Source organism: Prionailurus bengalensis, chromosome B4 (assembly GCF_016509475.1).
Source record: "Prionailurus bengalensis isolate Pbe53 chromosome B4, Fcat_Pben_1.1_paternal_pri, whole genome shotgun sequence".
Classification (NCBI taxonomy): Eukaryota; Metazoa; Chordata; class Mammalia; order Carnivora; family Felidae; genus Prionailurus; species Prionailurus bengalensis.
This window is the reverse complement of record NC_057358.1, coordinates 70,706,985-70,724,033: the sequence shown is the minus strand read 5'-3', so window position 1 is coordinate 70,724,033 and position 17,049 is coordinate 70,706,985. Positions and strand designations below refer to the sequence as shown.

Genomic DNA, 17,049 nt, shown 5'->3' with positions numbered 1-17,049 from the left:
TGATCTCCTGAACTATGACCTTAGCCAAAATCAATAGTCTGATGCTTAACCAACTGAGCCACCCTGGTGCCCTTAAAAATTCTGACATTTTAAATGCAGACCAATCCATTTTTTAAATTTTCTTTTAATTTATATGTGAGACTGTGCACGAGCAGGAGAAGGGCAGAGACAGACAGACACACACATACATACATACATATGCGTGGAGTTGGAGTCTGAAGCAGGCTCCAGGCTCTGAGCTGTGAGCACAGAGCCCAACGTAGGACTTGAACTCATGATCCATGAGATCATGACCTGAGCTGAAGTCAGATGCTCAACTGACTGAGCTATGCAGGCGCCCCTAGACCAATATATTTTTGAGTATTGAGATGTGATAAGCACAAGTGCAGCCTGTCCAGCTGTCTAGCTTGCCCTTTGTTGGCACGGCTTCAGCCTCCCTGTTCCGTCACTTGGACCTGCCAAGCTTTTCCCAATTTCTGGGCCTTTGAGTCCCTGCTCCTTCTGGAGTGTCCTCCCAGGGTTTTCCAAGGCTACCTTGTTTTAGCCTCAGCCTGAAGTGCATCCTTACCTCACTGATTGTCTCCCTGCCTTTGTTTTTTTCTTTAACTTATTTCTAATTTACATCCAGGTTAGCATATAGTGCAATAATTTCAGGAGTAGATTCCAGGATCCATCCCCTATGTATAATACCCAGTGCTCATCCCAACTCATTAAGGCTCTTCCTTACTGCCCCTTGTCCATTTAGTCCATCCCCCTACCCACATTCCCTCCAGCAACTCTCAGTTCTCTGTATCTGAGTCTCTTAAGTCCCCCTCCCTGTTTTTATATTTATGCTTCCCTTCCCTATGTTCATCTGTTTTGTATTTTAAATTCCATATATGAGTGAAGTCATGATATTTGTCTTTCTCTAATTTCACTTAGCATAATACCCTCTAGTTCCATCCATGTAGTTGCAAATGGCAAGATTTCATTCTTTTTGATCACTGAGTAATACTCCATTTTGTGTGTGTACATACACACATGCATACATATACCACATCTTTATCCATTTATCCATCGATGGACATTTGGGCTCTTTCCATACTTTGGCTATTGTTGATAGTGCTGCTATAAACATGGGGGTGCATGTGTCCCTTCGAAACAGCACACCTGTATCCTGTGGATAAATGCCTAGTAGTGCAATTGCTAGGTCATAGGTTAGTTCTATCTTTAACTTTTTGGGGACCCTCCATACTGCTTTCCAGAGTTCCCAGCTTTATTTTCTTTGTTTTTCCTACCACCAGGCATAGCATTATTGTCTTTTCCATAGAAGTGTAAATTCTTGGAAGGTAGGGATTTGCATGTTCCCCTCCATCTCTGGCCCCTAGCACTGTGCCTGGCACATAGTAGAGGTATTCATTAAGTATTTGTCAACTTGTAGGGTTTATCAAAACTGGTTTATCATAACTAGTACTGTGTAATGGGTTAAGGCATGAACTGTGAAGCCAAACCATCTGGGTTACGTCTTTTAAGGTATAAGACTTGGATAAGTTAACCTTTTGTTCCTCATTTGTCCTTACTAGAAAGTGGGGATAATATAACTTGAGAGTTACTGTTAGGTTGAAATAAATCCTGTAGGTATATATTGGAATTAGGTATTAATATTACAAATGCCTACTTCCAATTGAACCTCACCAAACTAGAGAAAGGGGTCTATAAAAGCTGACCATTTGAGGCCTGCTTTTCACTCTTTTTTTTTTTTTTTTTAATTTTTTTTCAACGTTTTATTTATTTTTGGGACAGAGAGAGACAGAGCATGAACGGGGGAGGGGCAGAGAGAGAGAGGGAGACACAGAATCGGAAACAGGCTCCAGGCTCTGAGCCATCAGCCCAGAGCCTGACGCGGGGCTCGAACTCCCGGACCGCGAGATCGTGACCTGGCTGAAGTCGGACGCTTAACCGACTGCGCCACCCAGGCGCCCCTGCTTTTCACTCTTAACTACCAATGGATACGAGCCCTCATCACACACCTTGCTGACTTTCTACCGCTGACTACCTACCATTGCCACCAACTCTTCCCTTGCTGATGTAAAGATCTTAGCTGCACAAAGATCTGATCTTTCAGAGTTACTGCTTTGACTCTTGTCCCTCTTCCCACTTCTCTTCAAACCCTTTAATAATTCGCCCATGGAACCCTTCCCAGAATGTTTTAAAGCCCCTGCACAAAACTATATTGAAAGATAGTTATCAAGATATTAAAAAGCTATGTAAGTGTTTACTTATGCATTAAATATCTAATAACTATTGAGTATCAACCTATTGTGAGATCTCAAACCTCTTTGAACATGATGAAAAATCGGCTTGCCATCGGCAATATCACTGGGATTTGTTGCCTATGTTCCCACTTGAAGAAAATGCTAATTTTAGTTACATGTTCATGATCATAAGGATGTAATTTTTCTCATTTGTCTATGGTAAGGCTTTCCTGATTAAAACCTCCCTGCATGCAATAGTCTCCATGTTCTAGCTCCAGCCTGTGTCCTAATTTCTGTTCTGCCTCAGCTTAACAGAAGCTGAGGGAATCATAGTTTTAATGGTTGAACAAATACTCTGCGCTATGCCTACTCTGTCAGATACTGTATTAGACCATGGAGATTCAGAGCTCAGGTCTCTGCCTACATGAAGCCTCTTGTCTAGTGAGGGAGAATAATTGTAAAGAATAAACGCACGAAGATAACATGTAATGCTCTGAGGAGATCAAACAGTATCCTATAAAGAAGTAATATACCTTCACCTGTACTATTTCTAATCCTTAGTTTCTTTACTAGCACCCAGGCAAACAAATGTTCAGTGTTTCTCTTTATTACACAAATGGTTGTGAACTATACATCTTGGTGTAGTATTTTGCTTTAAATAATTGGAGGCCTTTTCGTATCACTACATGCAATGTTTACTTTTTGCCTGTAACCACAAAATATCCCATTGTGTGGCTGTACCATAGTTTACGTACATGTCAGTGGTCTTGGAATTAGGTCCTGTATCTTGCTGTTAAGAACAATACTATGGTTAATAACTTTGTTACTTCATATATTTGGAAATGTAGATCGGTGATAGAAATTCTCAGAAGGGGAATTGCTGCCTCCAAAAGCAAATGCATTTGTAATGGTGTTAGATATCACCAAACTGCTTTGTATTGTGATTGCACTAATCTACCTTCTAACAGTAATGTATGAAGAAGGTATCTTTTTTCAGACACATTTGAAGTATGTTATAAAAACTTACATTTTTACCAATTTCCTAGTTGAAAATGGCTTCTCGCTATATTCTTCCTGAGTGAAGTTTAACATTTTTAAAAATGTTAGTTTGAGAGAAAGTGAGTGCATGCACACAAATCGGAGAGGGACAGAGAATCCTAAGTAGGCTCTCCACCATCAGCACAGAGTCCCAGTATGGGGTTAAACCCATGAACCATGAGATCAGATCATGACCTGAGCTGAAGTCAAGAGCCTGACAATTAACTGACTGAGCCACCTGGGTGGTACCCCTAATATTTTCTTTTTTATAGGTTTTGAGTCAGGATTAAAATGACTTGTCCTATTCCAAAGTGATAAAGGCATTCTCTTGTTACTTTCTAGTGCTGTTATCGTTTTTTTTCAAAAGCTTACATCACTGATCTTTTGAATTCTATGTAGGAAGTATCCAAATTATTCTGGATATCTGCCCACATGTTGCAGTACTCCTAAATATTTTTACTGATTTGAGATGTTGTCTATGCACAAGTCTTGAATCCTGTAGGATTAATTAGCCTTCCTTAATTAGCCTTGGGCTTATCATGTGCTAGCATTGAAGAATTTAATGTGGCTGTATCCTATCTTAATATCTAAATAGTCCTAGTCCTACCTCCCTGTTCTCTAGAATCCTCTTGGTTGCTTTATTTTTCCATATGTACTTCAGACGTTTACATATTAAATATAGTTATTAAAATTAGGGTCTTGTTAAATTTATAGATTCATTTGGGGAATCTTATTACTCAGGGACATGGCACTTGGTTCCACTTAATTTGTAGTTCTCTAGTACTGATTTAACATCTTACAAATTTGAGTTCCTGGGCATTTAATCTGTAAATGGGATAATTTCTTCATAATATCTTCTAATGGGTGTTCATATATGAAAACTTGTTAGACCTGTATTTTATCTCCCTGAAATCACTTATAGTAGCTTTTCAGTTATTAAGGCACATGCTGATTGCATCTATGAATACTTTTAACTCTCCCTTTGCAATCTATTCTTAATCTTTTATGTAATCTATCTTACATGTGACATCGTCTCTGGGCTGGATAGTTTATCTTAAGCACTTGTTTTATATTCTATGGGTGTTTTTAAAATGAAGAATGTCGGGGCGCCTGGGTGGCGCAGTCGGTTAAGTGTCCGACTTCAGCCAGGTCACGATCTCGCGGTCCGTGAGTTTGAGCCCCGCGTCAGGCTCTGGGCTGATGGCTCGGAGCCTGGAGCCTGTTTCCGATTCTGTGTCTCCCTCTCTCTCTGCCCCTCCCCCTTTCATGCTCTGTCTCTCTCTGTCCCAAAAATAAATAAATGTTGAAAAAAAAATTTAAAATGAAGAATGTTAAATTTTTTTTAGAAGTCATGGGATCTCTTTTAAATTCACATAGGGGATTGTAACGAATTAAGATTCCCAGTATTGGGGGTGCCTGAGTGGCTCAGTCAGTTAAAGGTCACGCTCTTGATCTCAGAGTCTTGAGTTCAAGCTCCATGTTGGGCTTCATGCTGGTCATGGAGCCTACTGCAAAAAACAAGAAAATTCCCAGTATTACACCATCCTTACATTCTTCTAGGAAATTCCATTTTGTCATGTATTCGCAGGTTGCTGAATTAGGTTTGCTAGTAAAATTTAGGACTTTGATCTCGATCTCTATGAGCTTGTCCTGTGTTTTTGTTTTGGTGCTGTCTTTATCAGGTTTTGCTCGAAGATCACACTCCCTTCTTAAAAAGAACTTATGTGTTTTATGTTTTGGAAAATTTCAAATAACACTGGAATTACCTGCTTTTTCAAGGTTTGGTGGAATTTCTCTGTAAAATCAAAGACATGAGTTTTTTGTGATGTAATTGACCTCTTTTTCTGTTGGGTAGAAAAAGGGTCTGTTTTGGAATCTTAACATTTCTGGAGTTGTTTCGGTAACCCCTATTTTACCAAACAGTTAATCTCTATATCATAAATTCTCCCTCTGTTTTTCTTTTTTTTTTCCTCAGGCATTGATATCTTGTAATCATTCTCTCCCAACTGTCATGCCATTGCTGTCACTGCAATTGAGGTTTTGTCTTCATGTTATAGCCTCTTATAACTGCTAGTATTTTTCCCCCCACCATCTATAACACAGTTACTAAGCTAAACTTTCTACCTTAGTCTTTTTTAGTATGGTTGACCCTTCTAGTCTTATTTACTAATGTTATATATACCCCAACATCTGGTATGGGGCAGACATGAGAGGCATGCAGAGAGAAGTGTGGGCAAAAGCTCTGTTCTTACAGAGCTTATGTTTTAGTGGATTGTATCAGACAAATAAAAATAAGAGGTATTGATACGTACATTGAAGAAAAATGAAACGGGATAAGAAGGATAGATGTAGGAGGTGGGTTGACATATGGGGTGGTGAATGTGGAGCAGAAATCTGAAACAAGTGCTCGAGGAGCCATTATGAAAGTGCTTGAAGGCAGAAGTTTTAGTAAGGGGATAGGTCCTGAGGTGAGCTGAACACATCTTGTCATATTTGAGAAATCGCAGAGACACCAGGAGTGGAGCTCTAGAAGGAGCCAGGGTGGAAGTGGGAGAAGTCAGAATTAGTTACCTGTGTGCCTGGAGGCATAGTAGGGGCAAGATGTGAGCACAGCAGGACATCATAGATTATTGTAAGGACGTTGGATTTTACTGAATGACTTGGTCATGTTTGTTGAAGAACATTGATCTAGACTTAAAGAGAAATTACTGTGACTCCTCCATAGACCCTAAACTAAAGGACTGTTGGTTTATAGAGGAAACAAAACATTAGGTTAGATCATGGATGTGTTAGTAAAACTTGGCAGAAGCAGTTGGATTTCAGTTATACCTTGAAGGCTGCGCTATCAGGATTTGCAGATGACTTAAATGTAGGATGTTACCTTAGGCATAAGAGCTCATCCTTGACTTCTAAGAACTTGTGACCTGAACATTTGGAATAATACTGTTGCCATTTACTGAAATAGGGACCATTGAAAAGGCAGGTTTGGACTGAAAATCAGGAGTTTTGATTTGGACATGTTTAGGTTGAGAATGCTACTAGTTATCCAAGTGGGGATATTGAAAAACAAGTTTGTGGCTTCTGGAATTCAGAAGATAGATCTTCGTGAAGACTCTTCAGTGGCTCTCCACGGCTTACAAATTGTAAATTGCTAGCATCAAGATCTCTTATCTTCAAGATCTCTTATCTGACCCCAGAAAACTCACTGCCTTATATAAACCAAGCTAAACAGGCTCTCTTATTATAGAAGGTGATAGATTTTTTTTTTTTTTCCATCCTGAGGACATTGCCTATGCCATTCTTTTTACTGGAATGCAGATCATCACAACACTGCCTATTAGAAAGCTGTCCAGTCTTGGTTCCCTTCACGCTCTTATGTATTGGGTCATCATGGCAAGGAAACGTTATGTTCAGCGGATGACAGTGAATGAATGGACTTCTGGATGTCCTGCATCTGTGTGCTCACTTAAAACTGACGCTGCATGCTTTCCCTTCTTAGTGACAAATTATTTTCTTTCTTTTCAGATGGGAACATTTAAAGCGCATGATGGTGAATATTTCTTAGAACCTATAATGAAGGCAGATGGGAGTGAACCTGAAGATGATCATAACAAACCACATCTTATATACAGACAGGAATTAAAGAGCAGCTATTTTCTGCAATCTCCCCAGCCTTGTGAAGTTTCAGGTAAACTATGGAGTAAAACTTTTTTGGTAAAATTACACTATTTAAATATTCTTGTAGGTTAGAATTGACATATGTTCCTCAAATACTGAAGTATATTTCAAACAAATTTTCTTGACCTGTAAGGACCCATTAGAAATTGGTTTGTAGGCAATTTTGTAAAATAAATTTAGATCCAAAAAAGTATTCTGCATGAGATTTAATAATCAAACTTTAATCCATTTACTAGTCACACTACTAGTATGCTTTTTCTTAGCAGAATTTTAGATAATTAAAGAAGAACCAAAGTAATAACCCGTTCAATTTTCTATGCTTTCAACTTTGTAAAAGAAACATTGTGTGTAGTTTTCTGACTCTTACTCAGTATTTTGAGATTTATGTTGGTGTGTGTAGCAGGGGTTTAGTCTTGCTGTGCAGTATCTTACAGGTCATATATCCATTTTCCTATAGATAAACTTTTGGGTTACTTGCAGTTTGTCGTTATAAACAATGCTGCTGTGAATTTTCTTGTCTCCATCTGCTGTTTGAGGTTTTCCCAAGTATATACACAGATACTAGAAAATTCCGAATATTGTTTTACAAAGTGGTTTTTATGAGTTTATGCTTCCAATAATGAATGATATTTTTTTGTTTCTGTAAAATTCAGACCAAAGAATTATAATGGATTAGAATCTAGGAATAGTAGGTATCTGTAAAATATAAATCATACATATCTATAAAGTATAAATCTGTTGCTAGTAAAATTAGTGCATTGCATAGAAGTCCTGTTAAGAGTTGTGTCCATGTGTGTACGTGAATCTTCATATCCTTGTGTCATTCTCTGAAGAACGGAGAAAGGCACCTGCAGTTATCATCAAAGTACAAAATCTAGACAAAGGACTGGGATTAGAAAGGATTTATTTGAGATTGTAGGTGTCCATAAAGTATAGTCCCAACACTGCAATGCCATCTGTTTTGGGATATAATGATATGTAGGCCTTTGAAGGTTTTCTCTGGGAATGCACTTCTTAACCTTTGCTATTATAAGAGTGCCATTTTGGAGTGGTTCTCACTGTGTCTAAGGCCGTGTTTTAAATCTATTGACATAATAGATGCCTTTCTTATGCTTTTAATATGAGCATAAGGGTTTCATTTTTATGGCTTCAAAGAAAACACAAATGGGTACAGCTTCACAATAGAATTCTACAGAAGGCAGCTTATGCTTGTTCTGATCTACCATTCAGGAGCAGCTTGTTTAATGAATTGTTTAGCTTCTTAAGAAGAAAACCACCAAGTAGACACTCTGAATGCATAAATGTTTCACATAATGATATGCAGGGTTTTGCATTCACAATCAGTGTTCATTATCAGAAAGAGAATGGAACAAGAAAAGCCAGTCTTTTGTTTAAAAATTTTTTATACTACACATTTATTACAAAAACACAAAATTAAATAGAAAGTTATGGAATTTCATTTTTTAATCACAATTTTTCCACATTTATCTACTAAAACCTCGAAGACTGTATCCTTTACAAGTCTTAAAAATGGAGGTAATTTAAGTACAACTAACCTACGTATCTTTAATCACAAAGCAATCAATTAATGGCCTAAATAATTAGCTGCTAATCATCATTTTGTTAGGCAAAATGGAGACTTGTGAACATAATTAGTAAAATGTTATCAAAGGCTTTTTCTTCCCCAATTCATGCATTATTGTTCAGATATACTTGTAGGATCTTCTATTCCACAGGTGAACCTTGATTCAGAAGGACCTCTTCAAATGGGTTGGTCTAAAGATTGAGCACATGAACCAAAAAGGTTAAGGGGAAAAGGGAAAGTCATTTTTTCCCCACATTTCTATTGATGGTCTTAATTCATTATGGCCCTAAAGTGTTGCAATTCATAGTGCTTTCAAGCCTTGATGGTTGTTTTCAACATCAGGTTTGACAGTGGCTCCTTGAGGCCATACAAATTACATTTGGTTGCCAAACCTAACTATTGTGGATGCCAGGCTCCAGGTAGACCTCCGATATTGTCTAAGTAAAATTGAGTCAAAATGGCAAAACACCCCAAAACCCCACAAAATGAGCAAACAGCCTCTGTACGCTACCATCATCCACCCTAACAAAACTAAAACCTCAGAAGGGGGAGGCTCTGAAAAGGTTGGGAATGAAATATCTTCTGGGTTTTTACATGTAGTTCTGCTCTTGCTTATCCCCTTTGTCACCCACGGCAGAGCGGAACTGGTCCTGGTAAGCTCTGCAGTCTTTTCCCTTGCTACTCTGCCCCTCTCCTCTCAGTGTCTGGAGTTTAGGAGCTTAAAACATTTCTTCTATTAAACGGGACTTGACATGAGTAAAATGAAAGGTCTTTCAATGGGTTTTAGATGATGTTGGCCAGTTTCAAAGTTTCTGTGTTTTTCCTAGTTTTTTCTAAACTTATCCTTAGTCTTGGAGTCCCTAACATGTGCCAAGGAGTGTACTGGGTAAAATTTGAGTGATTCTCTTCATTCAGGTTCTCAAAGCCCTGGGGGTGGTAAAAGAACACAAGAACAGAAATCACAAACTGAATCGAGGCTGCTGTGGGCAAGGAGCTGTATTACAAGCAGCTTAAGGGGCTGAACAGCAACTTCGTGGGTTTTTACCAAGGAAGTGATACTTAAAGCACCTAATCTTCATTGTGAAGGATTTTTGGGCATTTTCGAAGCAAAAGTAAAAGGTTGATGGTAGAGGGGACTTGTATTAAAAAAAAAAAAAAAAAAGCACCCAAGATTAGTTTAGATCAAGTATGGTAAGGTGACAGACCTGGAAATAACTACCTTTTGAAAGAATTTTACAATTCACTAGAGAAGGGGACATGCCACCCCATGACAAGCTATGAAACGTGGGTTGGTCAGGAGGCAGGAAGGAGTGTGGGGGAAAGCATGGGCAAAAGGGTTTACTATAGTAGTGGAGAGGTCCTCCGTTGGGCAGGAAGTAAAACAGATACTGAGGTTTGTAGTGAGAGGATTTTTAATAATTTCAGTGTGCCTGGGGCGCCTGGGTGGATCAGTTGGTTGAGTGACCGACTTCGGTTCGGGTCATGATCTCACAGTAGGTGAGTTCAGGCCCTGCATCGAGCTCTGTGCTGACAGCTCAGAGCCTGGAGCCTACTTCAGATTCTGTGTCTCCCCCTCTCTCTGCCCCTCCCCTGCTCATGCTCTGTGTCTCTGTCTCTCTGAAATAAATGTTAAAAAGAATTAAAAATAATTTCAGTGTGCCTGCGAAAGCTGAACTGTGCTGGCAGACATAAGCAGAGCACATTTCGGTCCTGTGGTTGAGAGCCAAATCAGAAATCATTCAATCTGTAAAAGTTAGAACAGACTAGAGGGGAATAGTATTTGTATGTCCAGAGTCCTGATGTGTGTGGTGAGTGTGGAAAGTAGGGCAAAATGGGACTGTGAAGGCACACAGGTGCAGATCTCAAAGGAGTGTAGGATTGTGTAGGCTATCTTAAGGGTATTGAGGAGACCCTACTGTTTTTTTTAAAATTTTTTTTTTCAACGTTTATTTATTTTTGGGACAGAGAGAGACAGAGCATGAACGGGGGAGGGGCAGAGAGAGAGGGAGACACAGAATCGGAAACAGGCTCCAGGCTCTGAGCCATCAGCCCAGAGCCTGACGCGGGGCTCGAACTCACGGACCGTGAGATCGTGACCTGGCTGAAGTCGGATGCTTAACCGACTGTGCCACCCAGGTGCCCCTTTTTTTTTTTTAATTTTTTTTTTCAACGTTTATTTATTTTTGGGACAGAGAGAGACAGCATGAATGGGGGAGGGGCAGAGAGAGAGGGAGACACAGAATCGGAAACAGAGGAGACCCTACTGTTAAAGCAGAGACCATCTATAGCTTCTAAGGTTGTAGTACTCAGCGGCTTTAGTTTTAAAGATAATTTGGGGGGCACCTGAGTGGCTCATTTGGTTAAGCATCCAGCTTTTGGTTTTGGCTCAGGTCGTGATCTCCCCTTTTGTGGGATTGAGTCCCACGTCAACTGCACTGACCGCCTGGGAGCCTGCTTGGGATTCTTCCTCTACTAGCTTGCATTTCTCTCTCTCTCTCTCTCTCATATTTAAAAGAAATAATTTTGGATTTGAATGAGGACAGACTCAAGCCCAGGGGACTGAAAGCAGCTATGTTGTCAACAGAGGATTTAGACGTCAAGTGAATTGCACATAAAAGAGTAAATTGAAGATAATTTCCTTTAAAGCTTTTTCCTCAGCTTTGAGATGGTAAAGATTGTTCTGTGTATAACCCAGGCGGATAATCCTATGAATGCATGAGAATTCTTTTAAGTAAAATTTTACTTCTATACAGGTTATTTCCCTTTTAAAGACTTAATCAGCATTGGTTTGAAGAAATATGGATGTCTTTAGTGTCGGCGGGGGCCACAGTTGACTTAGCAAGCCGGGAGTCTGGTAACAGAGTTGTACTTCTGGCTCTGCTACTGACTTGGAGAATTTACTTCTCTGGATCTTAACCTACAGTAGGTAATAAATGGCTAATGAATTTGTTTCAGTACAGGCCAAGTTTCCAGTTTTTTATTAACTTGAGTACCTCATAGTTATAGGGACCAGGTAGTTATAGGAAATGAGTAAAGTGAGGTGTCAGTAGGACACTGAGGTGTCCATTGGGCAGTGGAATGGACGTGCTTCTGGCAAAAGGTGCACAGGGAACTTGAGACCAGTATTACCACATCTTTTGTATTATAATGTAAAGCTAGGATTTTTCAATTGGGGGTGGGGGAGAAACTGTCATGTTTGGTTAGCCACCTGTTTACAGAATCTTAAAGATTTCCAAGGTCCCTGACCGCAGCCAATATTTTGAACTAATAAACTTTGATAAACTTGAAAAGAAACCACCAGTCTCCTCCACCTTCCTCTCCATTTGTACCCCTCCCCACCAAAGAAGGCTTTTTTTTGTTTAAACTCTAAATCAAACACGTACTATAATGGAAACTTAGCAAGTGCTACTTTTTGAAAGTCCTATTATCTAGAAAATACTGGTATTTGAATAACATCATCTGCCCAAACCATTCAAATCGCCCTTTTTGCTTTGTTAATTAACATTTGTGCCCTTTAGAATAGTTTCTTCAGTAGTCATTCTTCAGTTGTCCCAGTAATGTTAAATTTTATCCCCAAAACAAAGATCCTAAATTGTAAAATTTTAAGATGTTTGAGATTATGAATCCTCAGCACTACATCTGCCTAATATGGATTATGAAAAACTCTCAGAATGCTCTTCATGGTCCTCTTCCCGACCCTTGGAAGAACGATAAGCTGTGATCATTGTGAACTTTTACAGATGGTTTCTGTGAGGGGGAAAGCCTGACAGTGCTGTGACAGTTCGACGAGGACAGCATTCTTAAAAGACCTGTTTTGCCAGTTGGGTGCTCCGCTTCACAGAATGAAATTTATGGGTAATAATGTATCCCAAGAACCAGGATCAATCTGCTGCATATGATGCTTTGTGTTAAGTCTGTGGCAGTGTCCCAGAGCTTTGAAGTCCTGTTTTCCCTAAAATCTTATTCAGTACTACTTGCTTTTCTTTTTTTTCTCTTCTGACAGAGCAGGAGCTCAGGGAGAGAGTCTTAAGCAGGCTCCATGCTTGTCATGGAGCCCCACGTGGGGCTGGATGTTAGGACTGTGAGATCATGACCTGAGCCAAAATCATGAGGTTGATGCTTAACCAACTAAGCCATCCAGGTGCCTCTTATCTTGTATTTCTAACGAGGTGGCTAATTCCCACATCCGGTGAATGATGTGAAAAGGGAACCAGAGTGTGTGTTTAATCTGATCAAGTGCATTTTGAAAACAGAACATGGAAAGTAACTTTAATCTTACATTTCATATGTGGTAATAATGGTTCTTTCTAGAAAGAACTACCTGTCCACTCCTAAGAATTAACTTTTTCTAGGGGAACCTGGGTAGCGGTGGAGCATCTGACTTCAGCTCAGGTGATCTCATGGTTTATAAGTTTGAGCCCCGCATCATTCATAAGCTCATAAGTTTGAGTGCTGACAGCACAGAGCCAGCTTCCCATCTACTGTCTCCCTCTCTCTGCCCCTTCCCCAAGTGTTTTTTCTCAAAAATAACCCCTAAAAGGTTTCTAAAAATCTTCTCTTTATGCAAGGATTATATATTTATGCTATACTGGAAAAATTGTGGGTAGAAATGATGTATTCTTAATTTTGAAGGTAAGGTTTCTTTTCCCTTGATGACTTCTCTGTGCTGCCTTGGAAATGAATAGGAGAGATCATGAATCTTAAGGTATAAGAGAAGCTATCCTAATCGTAACCTTTAACTGAAGAGTAAAATCTGCCAGTGTCTTGAACATAATGGTGTCAAACTAAATCAGTTACAATCTGATTACCTTTCAGTTTGTAAAATTAGTTTCTCATTTGTTGCTAGGATTTCAAATTTATTTTGACTCCTGTCTGCTTATGCTGGTTCATGGGTTTGTTAAATCTGCTGAGGAGGGTCTGAGACTATTAACCCTTCTTTGAAATAGATTGCACATCTGTTTTTTGTGTTCTGCCATTAAGACCTTTGCCATCTTTGTTTTAAGTTGGTGCACTTCTTGTCTTTGAAATTCCTAGGTAAGGTTTTTAGTCACTTCGCAACTTGGTAAAGTCCTTAAGAGTTTTTACTAGACAGCAATGTATGCCTCTGCTGAAGTGGAATACATTTCCATTGACCCTTCTCACAGTGCTTGCTCCTCTGTGATCTACACCTTGGACTTCCTTTGGCTTGTTTCCTATTTGGTCACTTAGTCTTTAGGCCATCTCTCCTTAATCTTCCACTTCCGTAACATTTCAGATTTATTTTTAAAAATACCTTTAAATAGGAGTTGATTTAAGTACTTAAGATACTCTTCATTTATACAGATGAAAATGTGATTGAAAAAATGATTAGAGTCCTTCGTTTCTAGGTCTCTGACTAATTGTACATTCTTAGACCCTTGCTTTACTGAAAATTGCTATTTTATAATTAGCACCTTATTTTCATGTGGCTAATGTACTTACCTGCTTATAATTCTATAAGATTAAGAATGTGGTCTTTAGAATATCAAGCTATAAAATATCTCAATGTAGGGGCTGTATTCTGCATGTAATTAACACTATCTTGGATTTCTATATCTCTGCTATCTCACTAACTTGAAGGTTTTATGTTCCTTAAGGTAAAAAAAAAAAAAGCAATTTATTCCATCTTTTACATTCTTCACAGCAAGTAGTACTATGTTACATAATACAGTAACTGTTGTGCAAACAAGTGAGGAATTAGTACCAAAATAACCTTTCTGTTCAGGTCTGTAAGACAAGGTTCATTCAGAAGGTGATTTGGAGCCTCCTGGAAAGACCATAGCTCAGATGGGGTTGTCTGAGAAGGCTTCTTTGAGGAAAAAATAACTCCTTATCTGAGACCCAAAAGATGAGCAGGAATTGGTCAGGAGAAAGGGAGAGGATAAAAAGTATTCCAGATGGAAGCAACAGTATGTACAAATGCCTGGTGATGAGACAGTGCTTGAACCACTTAAGTAACTAAAAGTAGTTAAGGTGTAGGATATCAGGGGGCAAGATGATGTGATGCTGGAGAGGGTAAGGAGGAGCAAACTAGTGAAGGTATCAGTAAACTTCAAGGGATTTGGGCTTTAACTTAAAAGCAATCCAGTGGGTGTTGGGAGTCCTCTCCCCCGATAGTTCAAACTGAGGTCCTGGTATATAGGGTCTGATTTTGTTTGACCTGACTTGGCCTCAACCAGTTGCTGTTACTGGTAGCAGAGCTATAATCAGCCATCCTGCTTGTGGAGTCAGGACAATGCAACTGTATCATAGATGGAGTTTGGGGATAGACACCCAATTTGAAGCCGGGGGCTGTTAGATAAATAGATGCTGGGTAGGGAAAACCAGAAAGTTCACCAACAGGTGGTCAGTTGTGATTGGTGTTGGAAAAATTCAGGTAACTTTGAGCACTACAAAATGAGGTGCCCAAAACTGATGAGAAGTATAGAATATAGGATATTTTTGGCATCCATAGATTCACAGCTAAACTTGTGCTGAGAGGTGGAATGGATAGAGGACTGAGATATTAGTAACTAACATACAGGCTATGTACAAGGACCAGTAATATTCTTAGTGTGACACTGTTCAGAGTTTTAGGGTAACTCCTTTCTCTTCTATATCCAGTAATGATGTATATATGATAGCAGATTGGGATTATTCACTTGGCTTTTTGGGACACACATTCCTCAGCATTTTATTTGGGGGATGGGAAAAGTACAAATTGAAAGGCCAAAGGTAAAGTTTATGTTGTGATCTTCAAAATATCTTGCAATGGCGAATAGACATTTCTGACTTCTTTTTAGTATATCCACTACTAGCCCTAGAGGGCTCCATTCATAGTACTCATCTGGAAAAGAGAAAATATATGGTGTAGGGTCAATACATAGCCCTTTGTTTCCTACCTCATGGTGGGCTGGAGGAAGGAGAGCAAATGAGTGCGTTGGTGAGACCTGTACTGGTTTTCCATGTTCCAAATGAGTAAATGAAGAAAAGAGCCGACTGCTAAGGGGAGGTTCTTGTTCTTGTTCCACATTAATAGCTCCGGAGGCTGAGGCCTCACTCAACCTTGTCCCAACATGGATTTGTTTATTCATTTGTTCCTTCATTTGTAAAATATTTGAGTACCTCCTTCATGGAAACTACAAAGGTGCTGAGGCCTGTTTAATATGTCCCATAACCAGCCTGTACAAGCATAGGGAAGGAGGGAGGGTAGTAGGAGATGAAGTCACAGTGTTTGTGGGAGGCTAAGTCGAGTAGTTGTGGGTGGATCCAGGTTGTGGGGCTTGAACACTAAACAAATTAGGGGGCTTTATGAAAAAATAGAAAAATTATGAATGCAAAATCTCTAGGATTCTTCTCAAGGCCTTAAAAGGGATTTTTGCGAGAGACCAGAAGTTTTAAGCGGCTTTAGGTTCATGGTGAATCCACCCCAGCACATAGGATATTATAAATCACATTAGGTATTTTGGCTATGACTAACCTTGGAAGCCACTGTAGGATTTTGAACAGAAGAGGGACATGATCAGTCTGCATTTTAAAGGGATCACTCAAATAGTTACATGGAGAAAAGCTAGCAGAACAAGTGACAAAGCAAGAAAGATAATGCAATCATTATGTTGAGCAATGCTGACCTCTTGAATTTAGGGTGTAGCCATGAAGTTAGAAGTAGCCACGTTCAATATGCACTTTGGACAGGTGTGAGGGGCTGTGTGTTGACAGGAGTGGTCAGATTATCCTAAAATGTGTGTGTGCGTGCACATGCGTGTGTGTGTGTGTTTAATTTTGCCTGAGCAGATGAAGGATGGAGTTTTCATTTACCAAGAATGGGTAAGGCTGTGGGAACCACAGGTTAGGAAGGAACATCCGATTTATTTTATGTGTAAATCCAAGTTGGTTTCATATAGTGTAATAATGACTTTGGGAAAAGAATTTAGTGATTCATCACGTACAACACCCAGTGCTCATTCCAACAAGCGCCCTTCTTAAGGTCCATCACCCACTTAGCCCATCCCTCCCACACAACACCCCACCAGCAACTCTGTTCTCTGTATTTAAGAGTCTCTTAAGATTTGTCTCCCTCTATTTTTATCTTATTTTTGCCTCCCTTCCTCTATGTTCATAATTTGACTTTGAGATCCCAGTCAGACATCTGGGGGGAGACTAGTAAAGTAGGCAATAGAAGATGAACGGGAAGGTTGGTATGGAGGTCTGGGCTTGGAATAACTCAGGAGTATCCTATGTTTTAAGGCTGCCTGCAATTGCGTAGGGAATAGATAACAGTATGGAAGAGAAATTCCAAGAACTGAATGGTGACGCATGCCAATGTTTAGCACTTGGAGAGGTGAGGATTAAACTAGGAAAAATGAAGAGGTCAGGAAGACAGGACAGGAATGTGTGCCCCAAAGCCATGTGAACTTTTCAAAAAGATACTACAGATTAATTTGCTAAATGGTGTTAGGAATTAAAAGAATATGAAGATTTGGAACTGATTATTGAATTTGCAAAGTAGCGATGATT

General features: G+C 39.5%; 1 protein-coding gene across 1 annotated transcript in view; it reads left to right on the top strand.

Annotated features, from left to right (window-relative positions):
* Window positions 1-17,049, top strand: part of ADAMTS20 (ADAM metallopeptidase with thrombospondin type 1 motif 20) — a 176,923-nt gene that overhangs the window by 12,484 nt on the left and 147,390 nt on the right. The window contains exon 3 of the mRNA XM_043563431.1: window positions 6,798-6,960. Coding sequence (XP_043419366.1) covers window positions 6,798-6,960 — 163 coding nt within the window. The remainder of the gene's footprint in view (window positions 1-6,797; window positions 6,961-17,049) is intronic.